Raw genomic sequence first — 18373 nt, 5'->3', positions numbered from 1 at the left:
GCCCTGACTCTCTGGATAAGGATACTTACACAGGATACTGTCAGGGACACTGGTCTGCTGCGGAGTTGGAAGACATGGGGAGACAGGAAATGTACCCAGCTGCTGGGTTGGTGATTAGGAACCCATACTAGCTTTCACTGTTAAGGTGAAGTGGGAAAAGACTGAAAAAACCCACATCCAATCACACCAGGACAGGTATTAGCAAACACCAACCATGACCTTCATCATGATGACTTAACCAGCTACAACACTGAAAGGAGTATTTCACAAAGAAAAGCAAGCAAAACTCTTTCCTCGACAACGGGCAAGATCAATGCCAGGCTCAATATCCTTCATTTTAACCTGTGAATAGGCATTCAGTTGGAAAGAGTTTGTGATGAGGTAGAGTCCTCTCCTTTTCCTCTTAGAGGCCAAGAGGAAATTGCAGTAAAATTCCTAGTAGCATTTTCTTTTACTATTGGCAGGGTAATTTGCTTTTACAGCCCATATGAAAGAAATACTCTTATATTCATTTATCAAAATCCAAGATGCTGGACTGGAAGGCCAGGCAGGGTAATTACATACACAACAGGCAACTGCAGGCTTCAGACTGTGTTTGCTCTACCTCTTGGGTATTTGTTTCAACTTGCAGCTGGAGAATCAACCAAAGTCTCTAGAAAAAGCCAAAATCTGATACACTTGCATTTGGGGGAAGAAAAAAAAAAGTGAAATCCTATTAGAGTTCAAGTACATTGGGTAACTTACAAATTGAGCAGAGGAAACACACAATGGTGTTAAATGCTCACAAAATCGGATCTTTCTGTAGTCCTCTTACTGCCCTGCATTTACGTCTAAAACCTTAATCTCATTTTAACATAGAAAGCAGTGAGACGGATTTGCTAGGATTAGTCTACGTGAGAAAAAGAGAAGTTAAGGTGTTTACTGGCTAAGGAGTAAAGATATTTAGAGAGTTGTTCTGAAACATAGTTTCTAAGGGATGCATTTTTTTTTCCTAAATCATTATAAGCGGCAGCTGGACTGAAAAACAAAGCTGAAGAGGTTTCCTTTCAAATTCAAAGCAATCCTAGACTTCAGCTGTAGCCTTAAAAATGCACACACAGAAAAAGGATTCATTTTCATCTTTTAACAGAAATGCCTTCACTAGAAAGGATGCAAATGGTGTCCAAAAAGCAACACTTGTGATAGAAGCCATGCCAGCTTCTTGAGTGCAAGCTACAATATGTGCTGACAGCTTAAGCAATGAGAGGTGCAAGATTAGTCATTGCCCTGCTATTCACAGCAGCTCGTTTCTTCACTGGTGATCTGCAGAAAAGCAAAACAGAATTCCAAACACCAAACTTGAGGATTTTTAGTGACAGTGAAAGCAGTGAGAAATCAGTATGTGCAACTGTCCCATGTTTAACTGCAGCATGGAACTGAATCCTGCAAGGTTAACTGTATAACGAACAAAACAAAGTTCAAAAAAGAAGAAAAGTGTTGAACAGTTCCTTTACTGGCAGCCTCAGAATTTAGCTTGTAAACTTTTTTAAAGCATTTCAGAATTTGTAAAGATATGGCAGATAATGAATTCTGTGTAAGTTCCAGTAAACTTACGACCAGACTGTATCTGGCTGCACTGTACAATGTTTTAGATAAAAGCAGAAGTTATAGGATGAAACTGCCAGAATATTTACTGTAAGCTTATACAATTAATCAGCAAGATTGTCGTAAGTGTTGTAACACTTTACTGTATTTACTTATCTGCTCTACAACACCAAGACTTCAAGCTTCTCAGGCAGAACTGCAGAATATGCTGGTTCACTTCGGTGGCAGAAGGTACACAATTTTATTTCTCCATTTTGAGAAGAAAGATGAAAAGCCTCAACACCTTTGCTGTGGGATGGCTTGTTGCTTTTTGGTTTTTTTTTTTTCTTTCATTGATTTATTCCCACTGTCTACCCTTATCATGATCCATTTATAGAAAAGTGATCCAGTACTTTGAAGACATGGAGATATCTAACCAAACTTCTGCAGCATGCAGTCAGGAGCAGGCCAAGTAGTCTGGAGCTGGAACAGGGGATTTTATAAAAAATAGGAATAATTTTGCCTTTAAATTCACCACGTTTTTTTTAGAATTTTTCATTTGTTATAACATAAAACATCAATGTAAATCACAAGTATGACATTTTAAATATGAAGTGACAACTGAGCATGTTAAGTAGCAGTGGCATTTTAACTGGATTTTAACACAGCAGTCCAACCATGCAAAGGTGTTACTCGTAGTCAAACCTGAAAACAGAAAGCATGTGTTTTGACAAGGCATTTTATTGTGATATCAAATCTTTTTTGTTAGCAGTCAGTCATTGAAAACAATCTGTACACAATCTAATTTAGTCAACAAAAATAGTTTTACAACTTTAAGTGATGTGCCCCATTTATATAACTTGTTATGCTCTGAAGTGATGCTCTTCATTGTTTGAATCCTCACATAAACAATTACCAGTTTTAACATATATGAAATTAAGATTACGTTCTTCTCTCAAAAGTACAAAAAATAACACTTTAAATATACAGTGGCTTCTAAGCTTGAGACAATCCTGTCAGGAAGAGATAAACAGTGCCTTCAACATCAAGAGCTCTTCAAAGTGCTTGGCAGAGTGTGTGAACACTATCCCCACTTACTAGATAATGAAATAAGGCACAGAGGTCAACTACCTTGCCCCCAGTCACATAGAGAATGAGTGGTAGAATTAACAGAGCAGAATTCGGGGGTTTCAGTTCTCCAGTGTAACCATCACATCTCACTGCCACTATTCAAGTGCAATGGCTTAAAGGTTTCTGAGGAGCAAAATGTGTACAGCACATAGTAAACAGGAAGGAAGATTCAGGGCCAGTTAAAGGCTGCAACAGTTTCAACCCAAACCAAATTAATTTGGCAGTCAGTAACTCATAATGCACTTCAGGGAATGATTACATAAAGAATTATACATTAACCTGCAGGGAGAAAGCTCATTAAATGTAAGAAATACAGTGTTAGCTTTTCAAAAAGTACTGGTTGTTTTAAGCTTCACAGTAGCTCAGGTATAATGTTAAGTTTGTCAGAGAAGTGGTACTTCGTGATCAGCAGATGTCCTAAACATTGTTCTCCTACCAGCAAGGTGAACTTATATGGAGAGTCACACAGAAATGTAAAAAAGGGCTAAATATGTCCTCAGGAGGCAGAGATGTGTACAAAGCACAAAACCCCACATTATTTGCTTGCAAGGTATGGACTAAGTGGTAAAGAAATATCAATCCAGAAAAACAACATAGTCTAAAATAAATATGGTTAAGGAAACTGAGTCACCCATCCAAAATCACCAAGAAATGCATCTTTGGATAGCTTATCTTGCAAAAAAAAAAGTGTGACACATGTAATCCCTGCCTGGATGAGAAGCATTCTCTGGCCTAGCTCTCTGCTGACAAACAAGCATTTCAGAAAGCCTGTGCTTGGATAGGATGCTCATGAGACGACTCATTTACTGACAGAGGCTGATGGGATTTGGAAACAAGTACACTTTGATTCTGTTCTTCACTGACTTGATGGGAAGGAACCGTATCATGGCTAGAGTGAGACTGCTGACTTGATTCCTGAGCCATCTGCACGTGCTGAGCGGGATGTGAAGATCCCGCCAAGTGGATTTGTTCATTTTGTCCTTGATGAGCATGGAGATGTTCTAGTGCTTCCTTGGAAAGAGTGATGACATGCATTTGTTCAGGTTGGGCAGCCTCTATTTGGTTTGCAATCACATTGATACTTTGGATTTGTTCTGCTTGCTCCTGCTGAGCTGAAAGCAGCAAGTTTTGCAGCTGCTGCGGCGGCTGCGCAAGGAGCGCGAGGTTTGCAGCCTGCTCTGTTGTCATGCTGGGGGCATTTTCTGCAGTCACAATACTGATGCCTTGATTGTGGCTAGGCACGAAGTTGATGTTGTGTACTGCATCTGTAACCAGCAGCTGAATTTCCTGCCCTCCTGAGGTGGCAAGTTGGTACTGCTGCAGCTGGAGAATGTTTCTCACTTCTTCTGGATGAGTGTTGGTGCTCGAAGCGGCACTGGCTTCCTGAAACTGCTTTTCCTTGCTGTGAATTTTCAAATGAGACTTCAGGTTGTCCAGACGAGCAAACTGCAAACTACATTCTGGGCAGGCAAAAGGCTTTTTGCCTGTGTGTAAGATACAATGTCTTCTCTTAGCACTGGAATCAGAGAAGGATTTTCCACATATATCACAAGAATATGGCTTTTCTCCTCTGCAAAAGGAAAGAAATTTATCTCGTTAAAACATTCACTTTGACAATGCTGCTTTCTGAAACTTATTCTGTAATAAAATACTTAAACGATTACATTGTTTTTCTGAATTGTAAGCACTTTAAGGGCAGTGTCATTAAAAGAATCCTCTATTTGACTTCACAAACTGTATAATTAGTATATACTCCAGAGCTACAGAGATAATTGCCTTCCTCTCATAAAACCAGAGGTACAAGCTCCATGCTGCTAGACCTTGACAAGAGTGCAACAACTTTGCACAATTCTAAGCACTGACCATTTTAAGAACATTCATTAACAGTGTGAGCTTAAAAACAAACAGTATCCAAATCCTAACTTGCTGCCTGTGTCAAAAGGATAAGAAATTTTACTGGAAATGTTTTCTTAGACAACAGCTCTCCAGTGATTTAAAATCTAACGTGTCTTTATGCAATACAATGTACTGACAGAGGTAAAAGACAATTAATGCTATTAGAGCTCACAGAATAACAGGACAATGCTCCAAGAACCTTGAAACACCGTGGTTACTGTTCTGCTGTCTAATAAAACTTCCAGTAAAATTTTCACAAACTAGAGCAGTAAGTTCATTGTCAGTGAACAGACACAAAACACCAAAGAAGACTCTTACAATATCTTGGCACATGAGTATTTAGGACTTCAGTACTTTCCACTACCGATCTTTTCCTTACATAGATTAAGCAAAAATGTCAAGTTTTTAACAGTCATTCAAAATGCAAACAAGTCCTGACCGTTCTATAATTAAACAAGCACTACATCCAAATTATAAAATTAGAAGTTACATTTTTAAAGAATGTAATGAAAATAAGACATACTTTACCTGTGAATTCTAATGTGAGTCTGAAGTGAAGTTTTAGCTGTAAATGATTTGCCACAAATCTCACAAGTGAAGGGCTTCTCACCTATCAAAAAAAAAAAGTGACTTCAGTTTTAAATAGCACTTTTCATCGATGCATTAAAAACATATTGTATTTTACCATACACAGTATCAAGGGTGCACTGTTGGCTCTTCATGCTTCTGCCACGGGTCAGCAGATATCCAAACTGAATGAACTCACTATCAAAATGAGGGTATAACATTTTAAATGCACACCTCTAGCATTTCTCCCCTTTGAAGATGAAGAATTAGGTGATCCAAGCCCCCAAAGCAACAAAAAGCTGCATCTATGGCACAGATGTGGGTGTTCCACATGAACAGAAATGCTTTGAAGAAAGCTGTCCCTGAACCCTGGCATTAATGGTAGGTTCACGTGCAGCACCATGCAGAGGAGTAAGCCCAAACTTCCAAACCTGGAAAATGAATCCATTACCTTAACAACTTGCCTGGCTTTCTATAAGGCCCCATCACACTAGGCCTATGATATTTTGGGAACATCAGTTAGTAAAAAATTAAATTATCTTGAGTTAAATAAAACATGAGTTTGTTTGGAGATTTTTTATTTGTTTATTTTGTAGTGCATTTGAAATTCTGATGTCTAATTGAGTAGAAGCAGAGAGGCCAAATTAAATCATAAGAAAGTTCACAAGAAACAGATACTACCCAACCAAAGCAAATCCTAATTCACTGCCTAACAAATTCTTGTAGCACTGAGGTTCTTTAAGACACTAGACATGAGAATCCAGATCACCATTGTGGTAATTCACACCATCAAAGCACACCAAACCCAGAGATTGGGCAGCAGCCAGTTTCCAAGGAAGCTTCCCATTTAGCATAGAACTGCAATGCTTACCAGCTTTCATGTGGCTTTGGAGGGCATGGATAAAGGATGAGAGAACAAGAAACATTTGTCAGAAGGGACCTCTGCTAAAAATCAGCTTAGCTCATATATTTTTGCAACTTACCTTGCTAGTAAGCTTCCTCTTCTCATTTCCCACTACATTTATAGAGTTGTATCAGCTTCAGATACAAAACTCTTGTGTATGTCAACACTGTGTTCTCAAAAAAATATTATCTAAGTATCACATGCTAACACTATTCTGGATAACCAAAAACTCCCAGAAGCACACGTTTTGACCCCAGCATATCCCAGAAAATTTAAATCTTTTTCACTTAGAAAAGAGGAGAAAATGAACGAGGTAAAGCATGCTTGAGACTGAACTATGTATTACAACTGCAAGTGACACGTTTAAGAATAATTTGATTTTGTGAGGAAACAACTGCCACTGTTTCTAGTTATTTTAAAAGACAAAATTATTCACATTACCTTATGAACTTACCCTTCAAAGGAAAGTATTTTATGAAGTTTTTGCTTTTTTATTATGAGAGGATAGATCACCATTTTTATCTCTGTTATCCAGTGATTCATTACCAGCTTGCCCTCTAAATCTCTTAAAACACCCTCTGACGCACTTGCATTAAATCATCCCTCCCAGCTCATCTCCTCTCAACATCTGGTTTATTACAGCACAGTAAAAGCTAAATGAAAATAATTATTTTTCTGGTAAGAGCACTTTTCGTAAGCAGCCATCCCTCACAGACAGAGGTGTCCAACTCATTTAGGACACACTTTCTGTAACTTTCTGTTACTTGCCAGCTCACTGCAAGCCCGATACATGCTGGATACTGCTCTTCTGACAAACTGAATTCTCAGTCCAGGATTCTATCACAGGAAAGCTAACTGACATTTTCTGCAGCAGTATTTATAAAACTGGGGAAAAAAGCCCTCTTCCTGTAATAGGCAGTGATTCTGTGCTGCTGTAACACAACCGTTTTTGTGCTCCTGCATTCTTGATGTCAAATCTCTTAATTAGCAACACAGGCATCATTAAGTACAAGTAGAGCAGAAGTTCATTCCACAGAGACAAGCATAATTTGCCTAACATTGTTTAGGCATAACATGCCTAACATGTAACTTCAAGAAAAAACAAACCACAAACCTCACAAAACCCATGGTAGAACATTACCTGTATGTGTTCTTAGATGTTTCTTTAGCTGAGCTGCGTCCATGAATTTGCGACGACACTGGTTACATTCCGGCAGTGAACGGCCTTGTCGCAATAACAAAAAAAGTGTCAGTGCATAAGTGATCCCCTGTATCTCTTCAGTGATCTTTGTTAAAGCACTTTCCTGTAAAATAACCACTTTGATATAATATAGAGATAAAACAAAAGGTGATTCACTGTCTCCTCCCTATCCTGTCAGACTCCTATTCCTCAATTTAGTATTACCACAGGAAAAGAAGGGACTGACACCTGCTCCTGCCCAAAAACACCTTGAAGCCTTGTAAATTCTGATTTTCTCCTCTATTTCCTCTGTGTGTATCTCCATCCCATTCCAGAAATGAGAAGAGCACTTCCTAAAGCTTGTATGCCCTTACTAGTCCAAAGTAGTGGGCAACTACAATGCAATTTGCACACCAGGCAGCAGACACAATTGTTTATACAACCCCCAGCTTTTATGTAGCATGGACAACAGGGCTAAAATAATCAAGCTGTATGTCAAATACAGTGTAACTAATTTTTAATCATCATAAGAGCCCTTTTCAATTAAATACTTTTCTACAAATTCCATTTACTATACACCATTATGTCTTTTTCGCCCTATCCACTGTTATACCAAGATATGACACATCAAGGTAGCAGAGACTAAATACATCACTGAGGAAGAACTTTCAGCCTAAGTCAACCGTTAGGAAGACAAATCAGCATGGACTGTAAGCCAGATCCTCAACTCAAACTTGTTATACCTGTGTGTAGTCGATAGTGGCTCTTGAGCTGTCTCTTTTGGCTGAAGTATTTCCCACACTGATCGCAGGTAAAAGCCTTCTGCCCTGTAGAGAAGATCACTTATTAAAATGTAAGCCACGTCCAGAGCAAGTGTAAGGAAATAAATAAAATACACAAGCTAGCTGTGAGGAGCTGATTCAGTTTTGATTTGCCTCAGCAATGGTTGTCAGAGGCACATGGTGGAGGGGTTGCACATGTGCCACATGCAGAAGGCAGCTAGAAGATGGAGGAAAGACCTGTCTCTGGGGAAACCTTTCCTTGCAACCACTTCATGTCTCACATGGGACAGGCAGTCAGCAGGGGAAGACACTGTATCCCAGAGACACTCTCCAATCAGATGGTAAAAGGTCTCTAACATGGACTGCAGTGGGATATTGGACTAGGCCAATGGTCTGTCAGCAGGTGGAGGATATGAAGAGTAACTGCATCACAAGCCTCTGGGCTTTTTGAATCTGTTTATCTGTTTTTTGAGTTGGGCTTTTGGCTTGGGGCTTTTTTGAGACTGGGCTTTTGCTTTTGAGGCTTGGTAATTCAAAGGGTTTTTTGAAACTTCATTTTGAGTCAGGGCTTTTTGAAGCTTATGCTTTTTGCCCTGGCCCCAGTCTGCCTTTTGGCTCTCCTGTCCTCGCTGGCTCTTGCTCACCCTCGCGTCCATCCTGCCTTCCTGTGTCCCTGACCAACTCCTTGTCTGCTTTGTCCCAGAGTTCCTGCCTGAGCCCCCAGTGTCCAACCCCACCCACCTCTGAGCCAGCCCACTGCTGTGATCCTCACCACAGCTGTGTCCAGACTTCTGGTCCAGGGCTCTGGGCCTCCTGCCTGAGCATCCCCTCACCTCGTGTCCAGCTGCCCCTCACCACAGGAGCCATGCACAGGCAGGCAGCGTGCACAGCCTTGTCTTGTGAACGTCGAGGGCACTCCCTGACCTCCAGTGGTCTCTTTTTCTCTCTGTCTCCCCTCTCTCTCTCCCCTACTCCTTTCCCATTTTTCTTACTCTTGTTCTGTCTTTTCCAGCTCTCTTTAGTAGGGTAACTCGTTTTTGTTTTGTTTTTTTGTTACCAATAAATGGTTCTCAGATATAATGTCTGTCTCGTTTGGCATTATTTTGTTCCTGACCGTCTATTTTTAAAAGAACTCTTTGCAGTTTCCCTCAGTGGAACGTGACACCAGCGAACACAAGACAGATCAGATGTACCTTTTTTTCAGAAAGGAAAAATCGTGCAGCAGAGAGCTACATTTGCCTTGAAGTATTTACCTGAATGTAGGCTCATGTGCTCCAGAAGAGAATGCTTTGTTGTCAGAGCCTTACTGCAAATGGTGCATGTGTACGGCCGTTCCCCGGTGTGCATCCGCTCATGGACTTGAAGTGAATGCTTCTGGGAAAAGCCTTTGCCACACTCACTGCATTTAAACGGGCGCTCTCCTGAAAGCACAATATGACATTTTTAGGCATAGATGTGATCATTTCTCACTAGATATTTTAAGACGGTAGTGAGATATGCTGCAATGTTGTAGCTACTGAGAAAATTAGTCTTGATTAGTGGTAAAGAGACAAGCTTCACGCATGAATGAAATAATTCTTTATCAATTGCCATATAATTTACTGCTTAAAAAATGAAATGATTAATTACACTGAAATCTAGGTGAGACGTAAAAGTTCTGAGATCTGCTGACAAGAATAAACCAGCAAACACAGAACACATCATAATTTGGATCAGGATGCTATTTTGGATATTCCTGCTGTAGTCAACAACCAGCACTTCAACAGTTACTTGCATTTGGCAACATCACTAAACCTAACCCAAAAGCAGCAGTCTCTGAAGGCCTACCTGTATGGCTTCGCTGGTGAATAGCCAAGAAGTGATTATGCTTAAATACTTTTCCACAGTCTTTGCAGCGAGCCTCAGAACCCGCACGTTTTCTTTTCCCATCAGTTCTCTTGGCCAGTCCTTTCTCATCTTCATCCCCAAGAAGTTTATAATCTTTTAGTTTGATTGATCTCATTATTCTCCGTTTGCTGTAACGGCTCTGAGTGCTCTGTATTCCTTCAGATTTGGGATCGTAGTTTTCATCTTTCTCAGCTGAGAGATCAACAGCAGCCTCTGAGCCACAAGCAGGTTCAGTTCCTTCTCCATCCTTCCTCACTGAAGCCTGTTCACTGGCTACTGTTTCTTCTACTTCAGTGTCTTTTTTCATATGATTTTGCTCATTTTGCATGGAGTTGTTCTCTCTCAGCTGCCCATCTTCAGCAGAATTTGCTCCGGATTCTTCTTGTTCTTCTTGGACAACCTTGATTTTCCTTGGTCGTCCCCGTTTTCGCTTTGGTGGATCATCATTTTTCCTTTCACTTTCAACAACAGAGGCTCCACTTTCAGCTGGAAATGCACTACCCGGGCTGCGGCTTTCCAGGTAGTCTGTACAGGCCCATACCAAGTCAGTCACTTTCAGCAGTTGTGCAGTAGCCAGGATTTGTTCTGTGCTATTCTCACTGGCACAGAGGCAGCCAGTGTAGATAAATTCCAGCAGAAGTCCAAAGGTGTCTGCAACCATTCCCTCCAACATGTAAATTGACTGCCCTATTTCATCCTCATTTACAAACATCATTGAGAAGTATTCACTGCTGGCAGCCAGCAAAGCTTTATGGGCTCTGAATTGCACATTCTCCACTATCAGAGTAATATCACAAAGAAAATCTTTTTTTCTTTGTTCCTCAAAATTAGCTAGGATGGTATCTTTGTGAGCTTTGGAGTAGATGATCAGTTTCTCAGAAGGATCAGTTGTTTTTGCCATTTTAATTATGAATATTAAACAAGGTGCCTAGAAAAACAGAATAGCTTTAGTAAAAAGTTATTTTAACAGTCGGCATTATAAGACTCAAGTATCATTTGTTATACCACTGAGTTCAAGTTTCTGAAGCAGTTCTGAATCCTCTGAATTTTTGAAAAATCAACACTATTGCTGACATGGAATTTCTTTTAAAAGTATTTTTAAATCCTATGAAAAGGCTACAGATAGTTTTTTAGATCAGAATTACTGCCTATCTTTTTTATCTCTGATGTACTGTGAACTCTGTATTACCTAAAAAAAAAATGCTACCCTAGCTTCTGAAACTAAAACAGTCAGAGAAACAATTCCTTGGTCACAGCTCCTTAGTACAGCACTGGCTTTGCATGGCAAGGTTTGGGTAGCAGGGAAGCCACTACAAGGGTGGCTTCTGTGAGAAGCTACCAGAAGCTTCCCCATGTCTTACACAGCCGACACCAGCTAGCTCCAAGATGGACCCACTGCAGACCAAGGCTGAGCCCATCAGCTGATGCTGGTATCACCTCTGGGATAACAGATTTAGTATGGGGGAAGAAACGTACACAACTGCACCTGGAGAGAGGAGTGAGAATATGTGGGAACAGCAGCCCTGCAGACACCAAGGTCAGTAGAGGAGGAGCTCCAGGTGCCAGAGCAGAGATTCTCCCACAGCCCCTGGTGCAGACCATGGTGAGGCTGCTGTGCCCCTGCAGCCCATGGAGGTCCATGGTGGAACACAGATCCACCTGCAGATCCTGGAGGACCCCACACCAGAGCAGATGGATGCCTGAAAGAGGCTGGGAGCCTGTGGGAAGCCTGTGTGGGGACAGGCTCCCAGCAGGACCTATGGCCTCATGGAGAGACGAGCCCACACTGAAATGGGTTTGCTGCCAGGATTTGTGACCCCATGGAGGACTCAGGCTGGAGCAGACTGTTCCTGAAGGACTGCACCTGGGGAAGGGATCCAAGCTGGAACATTTTGTGAAGAACTGCAGCCCATGGGAAGGACTCAGGCTAAAGTAGTTTGTGGAAGAAGGAGTGTCCCCTGTGGGAGAGACCCAACACTGGAGCAGGTGAAGAGTGTAAGGAGTCAAAGGATAATCAAAGACGATGTGTGATGAACCAACTGCAGCCCTCATTCTCCATCCTCCTTCACTGCTGGAGGGAGGAGGTAGAGAAAACTGGGACTAAAGCTGAGCCTGGAAAGAAGGGAGAGGTGGGGTGAGCTGTTTGAAGATTTGGGTTTATTTCTCCTATCTGACAGTGATCTCATTGACAAGAAAGTAATTTCAAGTCAAATCTGTTTTGCCTGTGCTGGAAACTGGTGAGTGATCTCTCTGTCCTTATCTCAACCCATGAGCTTCTATTATATTCTCTGTCCCCTATCCACCTGAGGCGGGGAGTGACAGAGTGGTTCTGGTGGGCACTGGTATCCAGCCAGAACCAACCCACCACACTGGAAACAAAAACAGTCAACTGCAGTTTGATCAGTACAGTTTATTCAGGGACAAGGCTAGGGAATCCTGTAATAAATTATAAAACTTCACTGGTATCAGTGTGGCAGGACTTCACGACTTCTTTTACTCCCATCTATCCTTCCGAAAATTTCTCTTTTTTAACACTTTAACACTTTTAACTTTACTAAGCTTCAGCCTAAGAAGGTGGGCAATACAAACACAGAAACAGCAGTGTTTCGAAGGGTTCTGTCTAATATAGGGTTCATTGAGGTATCTGTTAACAATCAATTTGACTTGCTAAGCTTCTTCAATAGTAAATTTGCAAAAATTAATAACAAACAAAGAAAAAATCCAGCAACTTCGGAAGAATCCTCCAGATATTATGGAATCTACAAAGCTCAGCTAAAGCAAAGATAAACCAGATTAGCTACCTGTTATATCCTAATTTATACAGGTATAATATCAAACACATAAATTTGCGTATTTGTATTTGGTTATTGCCACAGTTTCAAACACCTCAACAAATGCTCCACAAAACAGCAGACACTACCTACAGCTGACACCTAAATGCTACTGAGATGGTGAAAAAGGGATTCTTTAGCCCTAATCATCTACCAAATAGTTCACGGTGGAGACAAATTGTTTTATCTGTGGGCTTTAATTTCTGGAGTATGTGAGCCTGATGTTTGTTGCTGGAGCACCTTAAAGTTGGTGTGACCCAATCTGCCGTATTGTGCCTTACAAGAATTCCTGAATGGCTGCTGCCAACTCTGCCTGCAGGCATCCCCTAACACCCACGCATGTCCCAGACAAGGTAGCGGGTGTTTTGTGATTTCTGATCACATGAACGACTTCGGTATTTAGCCAGGAGACAGCATTAGTATTTTGACTGCAAAATCCAAACCACGCGCCTTCCCTAAAAACCCCGCACCATTATAGTGAGGCTGTGCTCCAGCAGAAGGCCCCACGCTGCCAGCAGTTGAGGCTGGATACACACTCCGGTCCAGCCGTGGAAGGGCTCAGAAGCTCCCGGGAGGTGACCCCGGGGGGCAGCGCACGGCCCGGGGCTGGGCCTCGACACGGGCACGGCGAAGGGCACCGTGCGGGTCACCGCCCCCCGCGCACCGTAAGAGCCCTTCGGGGCACCCCTCAAGGGAAGGCCGCTCGTTCCCCGCGGGGCAGGGGCAGGAGCAAGGAGCGGGCGCTGCCCCGCCAGAACCGCGGGCCCGGAGCACCCGGCCCAGCTGCCCGCCCGGCCCCAGCACTCACCGCTCGCCGCTCACCGCCGCTGCACTTCCGGGCCAGGGCTGGCCCCGCGCCTGCGCTGCCGCGATGAGCGCAACGCGGGCGGGGCTTGGAGCCACAGAAGCACAGAACAGCCTGGCTGGGAAGGGGGTCCCGTGGATCATTCGGTTTCAGCTCCCGGCCCTGCCCAGGACAGCCCCAAAATCACACCCTGTACCAGAATACCACATGTACCATGTTGCCAAATGCTTCTTGAACTCTGCCAGGCTTGGTGCTGTGACCACTTCCCTGGAGATTCTGTTCTAGTGTCCAACCACCCTCTGGGTGAAAAGCCCTAATAATTAAACTAATCCTCCCCTAGCACAACTGCAGGCCATTCCATCTTCGGGCCCTGTCACTGAGAAGGGATCAGTATCTGCCCCTCCTCTTCCCCTCACGAGGATAGTGAAGACTTCAAGGTGGTCTATCTTTTCCAGGCTGAACAGACCAAGTGACCTCAGCTGTTCCTCACAGTTTCCACTCAAGGCCATTCACTATTGTCATAGCCTTCCTTTGGACACTCTAGTAGCTTTATATCTCTCAACTTCAGACAAAATATTTTATTTTCATGGTTAAAAAACTGGCCTGAGAATGTGTGATGTTTGCAGGCCACGTTGGAGCCATGCTGGTTCCTGATGGCAACACTCCATGTGTTAATCAGTGGAAATACAGGGTTCACACAAAAGTGGGGCGGGTGCCTTTCAGGGAAAGAAAAGTCTGCAGCCTGTCATCAAAGCCAAGGGGCCGATCTCTTGGCTCCTTATATGGGCCCTTCATGACAGTCCCCAGGTAGGGGATGAGTTGGCAGTGCTCCACGAACTGCAGCAGCTTCTTCCTGTACATCTGCCGCACTGGCTCCGAGCTCCGGGGGTTGTGTGCTGCAAGAATTTAGGCAGCATGTTAGTGTCCTCTATAAATTCTGTGGAATTACCTTACAGAACTTTTCAAAGGGACCAAGTCTACCTCTGTCAGTGTTACCCACGGTACAGATAAACACCTTGACCATTAGTGCCAAGCCAAAAAGATCAAGTGTGGTATTTCAGAAAGTTTCTGAATCCAAAAGGTCATGATAATCAGAAAGATCAGGCTTTTGTAAAAGAAGACACAACAAACATGCTGAGCTGCTATCAACTTCCCATTTCTCAGACTGTGAGATACTGGTGAAACTCCAGGCAGTGACAAATTTGGGTAGTGTGGCACACAACCTGAAGTAGCACATCCTGGGAATAGCCCAGGTCTGGCATGGCAGTTGCTGGGTCACTGTGTCCTTGGCACAGGTGTTCTATGAACTAAATGCTTTGCCCATAAGGTGGGCTACCTTGTCATACAAGGAAGTCAAGTTTGATAAGCAAGACTGTGACCAACATGGCATCACAACAGAAAAGTCCTGCTTATCAAACCTGATTTCCTTGTATGACAAGGTAATAATCCACCTAGTTGACCAAGGGACAAGTTGATGTAATCTCTTCTAATTTCAGTAAAGCTTTCAATACTTTCTCACAATATCCTTCTGGACAAAATGTCAGGCACACAGCTGGATATACACATCATGCCATGGGTGAGCAACTGGCTCACCAGTCAGACACAAAGGGTTACAGGGAGTGGGGTGACATTGGCCTGGTGACCTGTCACTGATAGGTTTCCCCAGGGCTCCATCCTCAGCCCTATGCTCTTCAATATCTTCATAAATTACTTGGATGCAGGACTGGAAGGGATACTAAGCAAGGTCACAGATGACACAAAACTGGAAGGAGCTGTTGACACTCTCCAGGGCAGGGAGGCCCAGCAGAGAGACCTTGGCAAACGAGAGGACTGGGCAATCACCAACCATATGAAGTTAAATGAGGGAAAGTGCTGGAATCTGCATCTGGATGGGACAACTCTGGATGTACAGACAGACTGGGGACTGAGAGGCTGGAAAGCAGCACCTTGGAAAAGGACCTGGGAGTCCTGGTTAATGGCAAGTGGAACATGAGTCAGCAGTGCCCTGGCAGCCAGGAGGGCCAGTGGTGTCCTGGGGTGCATCAAACACAGCATCACCAGCCAGGCAAGGGAGGAGATTGTCCTGCTCTACTCTGCACTGGGGCAGCCTCACCTCGAGTGCTGGGGGCAGTTTTGGGTGCCAGAATATAAGAAAGGCATTAAGCTATTAGAGAGTGTCCAAATGAGGGCAACAGAGATGGTGAAGCATCTTGAGGGGAAACTGTGTGAGGAGCAGCTGAAGTCACTTGGTCTGTTCAGCCTGGTGGAGACTGAGGGGAGACCTCACTGCAGTCTTCAACATCCTCATGAGGGGAAGAGGAGGGGCAGACACTGATCTCTTCTCTGTAGTGACCAAGGCGTGAGGGAATAACCTGAAGTTGTGTCAGGGAAGAGTTAGGTTGGATATCAGGAAAAGGTTCTTCACTGGGTTGAGTGCCCACAGTGGTTGGGTACTGGCACAGACTCCCCAGGGAAGTGGTCACAGCACCAGCCTGACAGAGTTCAAGAAGAGTTTGGACAATGCTCTCCAAGAGTCAGTGGTTCTTGGGGATGGTCCTGTTCAGTGCCAGGAGTTGGACTCAATGATCGTTGTGGGTTCTGTCCAACTCAGCATATTCTATGATTCCATGATTCTGTGAAGAGCTGACCAGTAGTTTGGAGGAGGAAGGAAAGTTACTCTCTGCCCTAAGCCCTATTTTGGCATACATTAATATTGAGTGCCAGTCCTCAGAGTACAGTATATTATTTTAATTGTTATCCTGAGGCAAAGGGGAAGGAGTGAGCCAAATCATAACAATTTTTTTTCTTATGGACAGTATTTTATATCTCATTACAAAAACTGGACAGCACAAAGAACTATGCTATAAGATACTTCAGCCCACTAGCTTTAAACTGTAGACAGCTATACTGAACAGTTTCTGAGAGATTTTTCAAGCATTGCTCTACATACAGCCCTTACAGGAGTCTAGCTTGAAGGACACTCAATCACTCTAGTGATATATGGTTTACTACTCTCTTTCCAGGGGTAAATCCCTCTGCATTTGTGGTTGATCACCTGTACCTCCTCAGATACTGAAAACAATCCAATGATGTGAGAGAAGCTGAAGGAGCAACTAAACCCCTGCTTCTTGTCCCCTACTTAAATGTGAGATTAGAGTATGATGTTAATTGAAGATTTAACTTCACATAGAAATAGGATGAAATAAATTTCCAGAGGACCACAAGTTGAAGCACTTTGATCAAATTTTTTGATCAAGAATGGCATGACTATTCTGAAGAGATGCACAATAATAAATAATGCTGTATTTGCAACAAATCACAGAATCACAGGATGGATCAGGCTGGAAGGGACCACAGTGGGTCATCTGGTCCAACCTCCCTGCTCAAGCAGGATCATCCCAGAGCACATGGCACAGGATTGTGTTCAGATGGTTCTCGAATATTTCCACTCATGAAGACCCCAAAACTTCTCTCGGCAATCTGTTCCAGTGTTTGGTCACTAGCACTTGAAACAAGTTCTTCTTCATGTTCAAGTGATTTGTCAGTGTACAGGAATGCTACATCTTAAAGCTGGAAGCAGTCCTACCCAGCAATAGAAGAAGATAACTTGTTTTTCTGGATTCCTATGCATGAGGAGAAGAGATTTATGCACTTGCATAAACTTTCTGGTTCATTATCCACTACTAATAATGATTTAATGTTGCAATATGAGCAAAACATTCCTATCATGGGCATCCTTTTGTTAGCAAAGCCATGCTAATAATAGAATGAAAACAGCCTTTGTGAATGAAGCAAACTACAGTATAAAAGCAGTTTGGTGGCTTAGGAACTGTACATTTATGCAGGGGCTTACCATGTGCCTGCCCAGTTCAATGGTCTTAACAAAGCTGTGCTAGCAAAAATATCTGTGACAGTTCAAGAAAATTCTGGAGGGCTCTGGAAACTACATGAGGAAACACAGGATGTGAAAAGCTTCAAAGAACTAATTAAGATTGGTATTATCTAAATGAATAAGTAAAAATGTAAAATACAAAAGGCCAGGTGAAGTTCTCCCAGTGAACAGGTTGGCTTATAAAAGACAAAAGTGGTGAATTGAAAGAAATGTCAGTCTTGCTCCAGAAATTTCCAGCAGTACTGGAAACCAGCCCAAAAGCTATAGCAGAGCAGCAAACAAGGACATTGAAATCATGAAAGCTGGCACTAGTTAAGCTGATTGCAAACTATTAAAGATTATTACCTGCAACTGGTATCTCTGGCTGAAAAAACCCCAAACAGAAATTCTAAAAACTAGCAAGTATGACCACTAATTTGCTATCTATATTGTATCAGAGGACTTATGTCATTTATACAATTAGTTATTTTTACAGCATGCTATTTTATACGCTACCTTTTAGATGGAAGGAGACAAAAAGCAGAGCAGTTTCTTTCACACTTAGGAATGGAAACTTTGGCTTAAGACTGCCGACTTCATGCAGAGCTTTTATTAGAGAAGTTGCTACTCCCTAAAGAAAGAAAACAGATTTAAAAGACCATTAGAGAAATCTTGAACAATGCCTTATCCTGTTGTAACATAGATCTAACAATACAGGGCAATACTCTAAGTTGGTGAATAGTAGAAGATAACAAATTAGCATAAAATTGGGAGGGCTGTGACCGTGAATCATTTTTTTATTTATTCATGTGTCAAAGTGTAACAAACTACTCTTAAATTTTTCCAGGTAAGCTTGTCTCCATGCTGGTATTAAAAGTCAAACCAAAATATACTCTTACAAGACATGATAAACAACTAAGTCAGAAAATCTATCTCATAATACTGCAGCTTATTAT

At 42.6% G+C, this 18373-nt stretch overlaps 2 protein-coding genes and 1 non-coding gene across 4 annotated transcripts in view; all 3 read right to left on the bottom strand.

Moving 5' to 3' along the window:
• Positions 1–2284: 2284 nt before the first annotated feature.
• On the bottom strand, positions 2285–18073 carry ZBTB24 (zinc finger and BTB domain containing 24). Of its 2 annotated transcripts, none has more exons than XM_088161924.1 (7): positions 17934–18073; positions 9851–10838; positions 9277–9444; positions 7985–8068; positions 7203–7286; positions 5119–5200; positions 2285–4264 (listed from the first exon to the last, which is right to left on the bottom strand). In XM_088161924.1, exons 2-7 carry the CDS (start codon positions 10809–10811, stop codon positions 3454–3456), a joined length of 2190 nt encoding a protein of 729 aa, XP_088018050.1. In that variant the 5' UTR covers positions 10812–10838; positions 17934–18073; the 3' UTR covers positions 2285–3453. The 2 variants fall into 2 exon arrangements, with proteins under 2 accessions (XP_088018050.1, XP_014748908.1); XM_014893422.2 differs by lacking the exon at positions 17934–18073 and adding an exon at positions 13550–13599.
• LOC148224402 (small nucleolar RNA SNORD36) lies at positions 6192–6267 on the bottom strand. The gene has a single exon (XR_015802931.1). It is a non-coding gene; the product is annotated as a small nucleolar RNA SNORD36 (small nucleolar RNA).
• AK9 (adenylate kinase 9) overlaps positions 14091–18373 on the bottom strand; it is a 59852-nt gene continuing 55569 nt past the window's right edge. The window contains exons 35-36 of the mRNA XM_088161921.1: positions 17934–18048; positions 14091–14442 (exon numbers count right to left, since the gene is read on the bottom strand). Coding sequence (XP_088018047.1) covers positions 14240–14442; positions 17934–18048 — 318 coding nt within the window. The 3' untranslated portion in view covers positions 14091–14239. The remainder of the gene's footprint in view (positions 14443–17933; positions 18049–18373) is intronic.

This window comes from Sturnus vulgaris, chromosome 3, assembly GCF_052056855.1.
Source record: "Sturnus vulgaris isolate bStuVul1 chromosome 3, bStuVul1.hap1, whole genome shotgun sequence".
Classification (NCBI taxonomy): domain Eukaryota; kingdom Metazoa; phylum Chordata; class Aves; order Passeriformes; family Sturnidae; genus Sturnus; species Sturnus vulgaris.
This window is presented reverse-complemented; position numbering and strand designations above follow the sequence as displayed.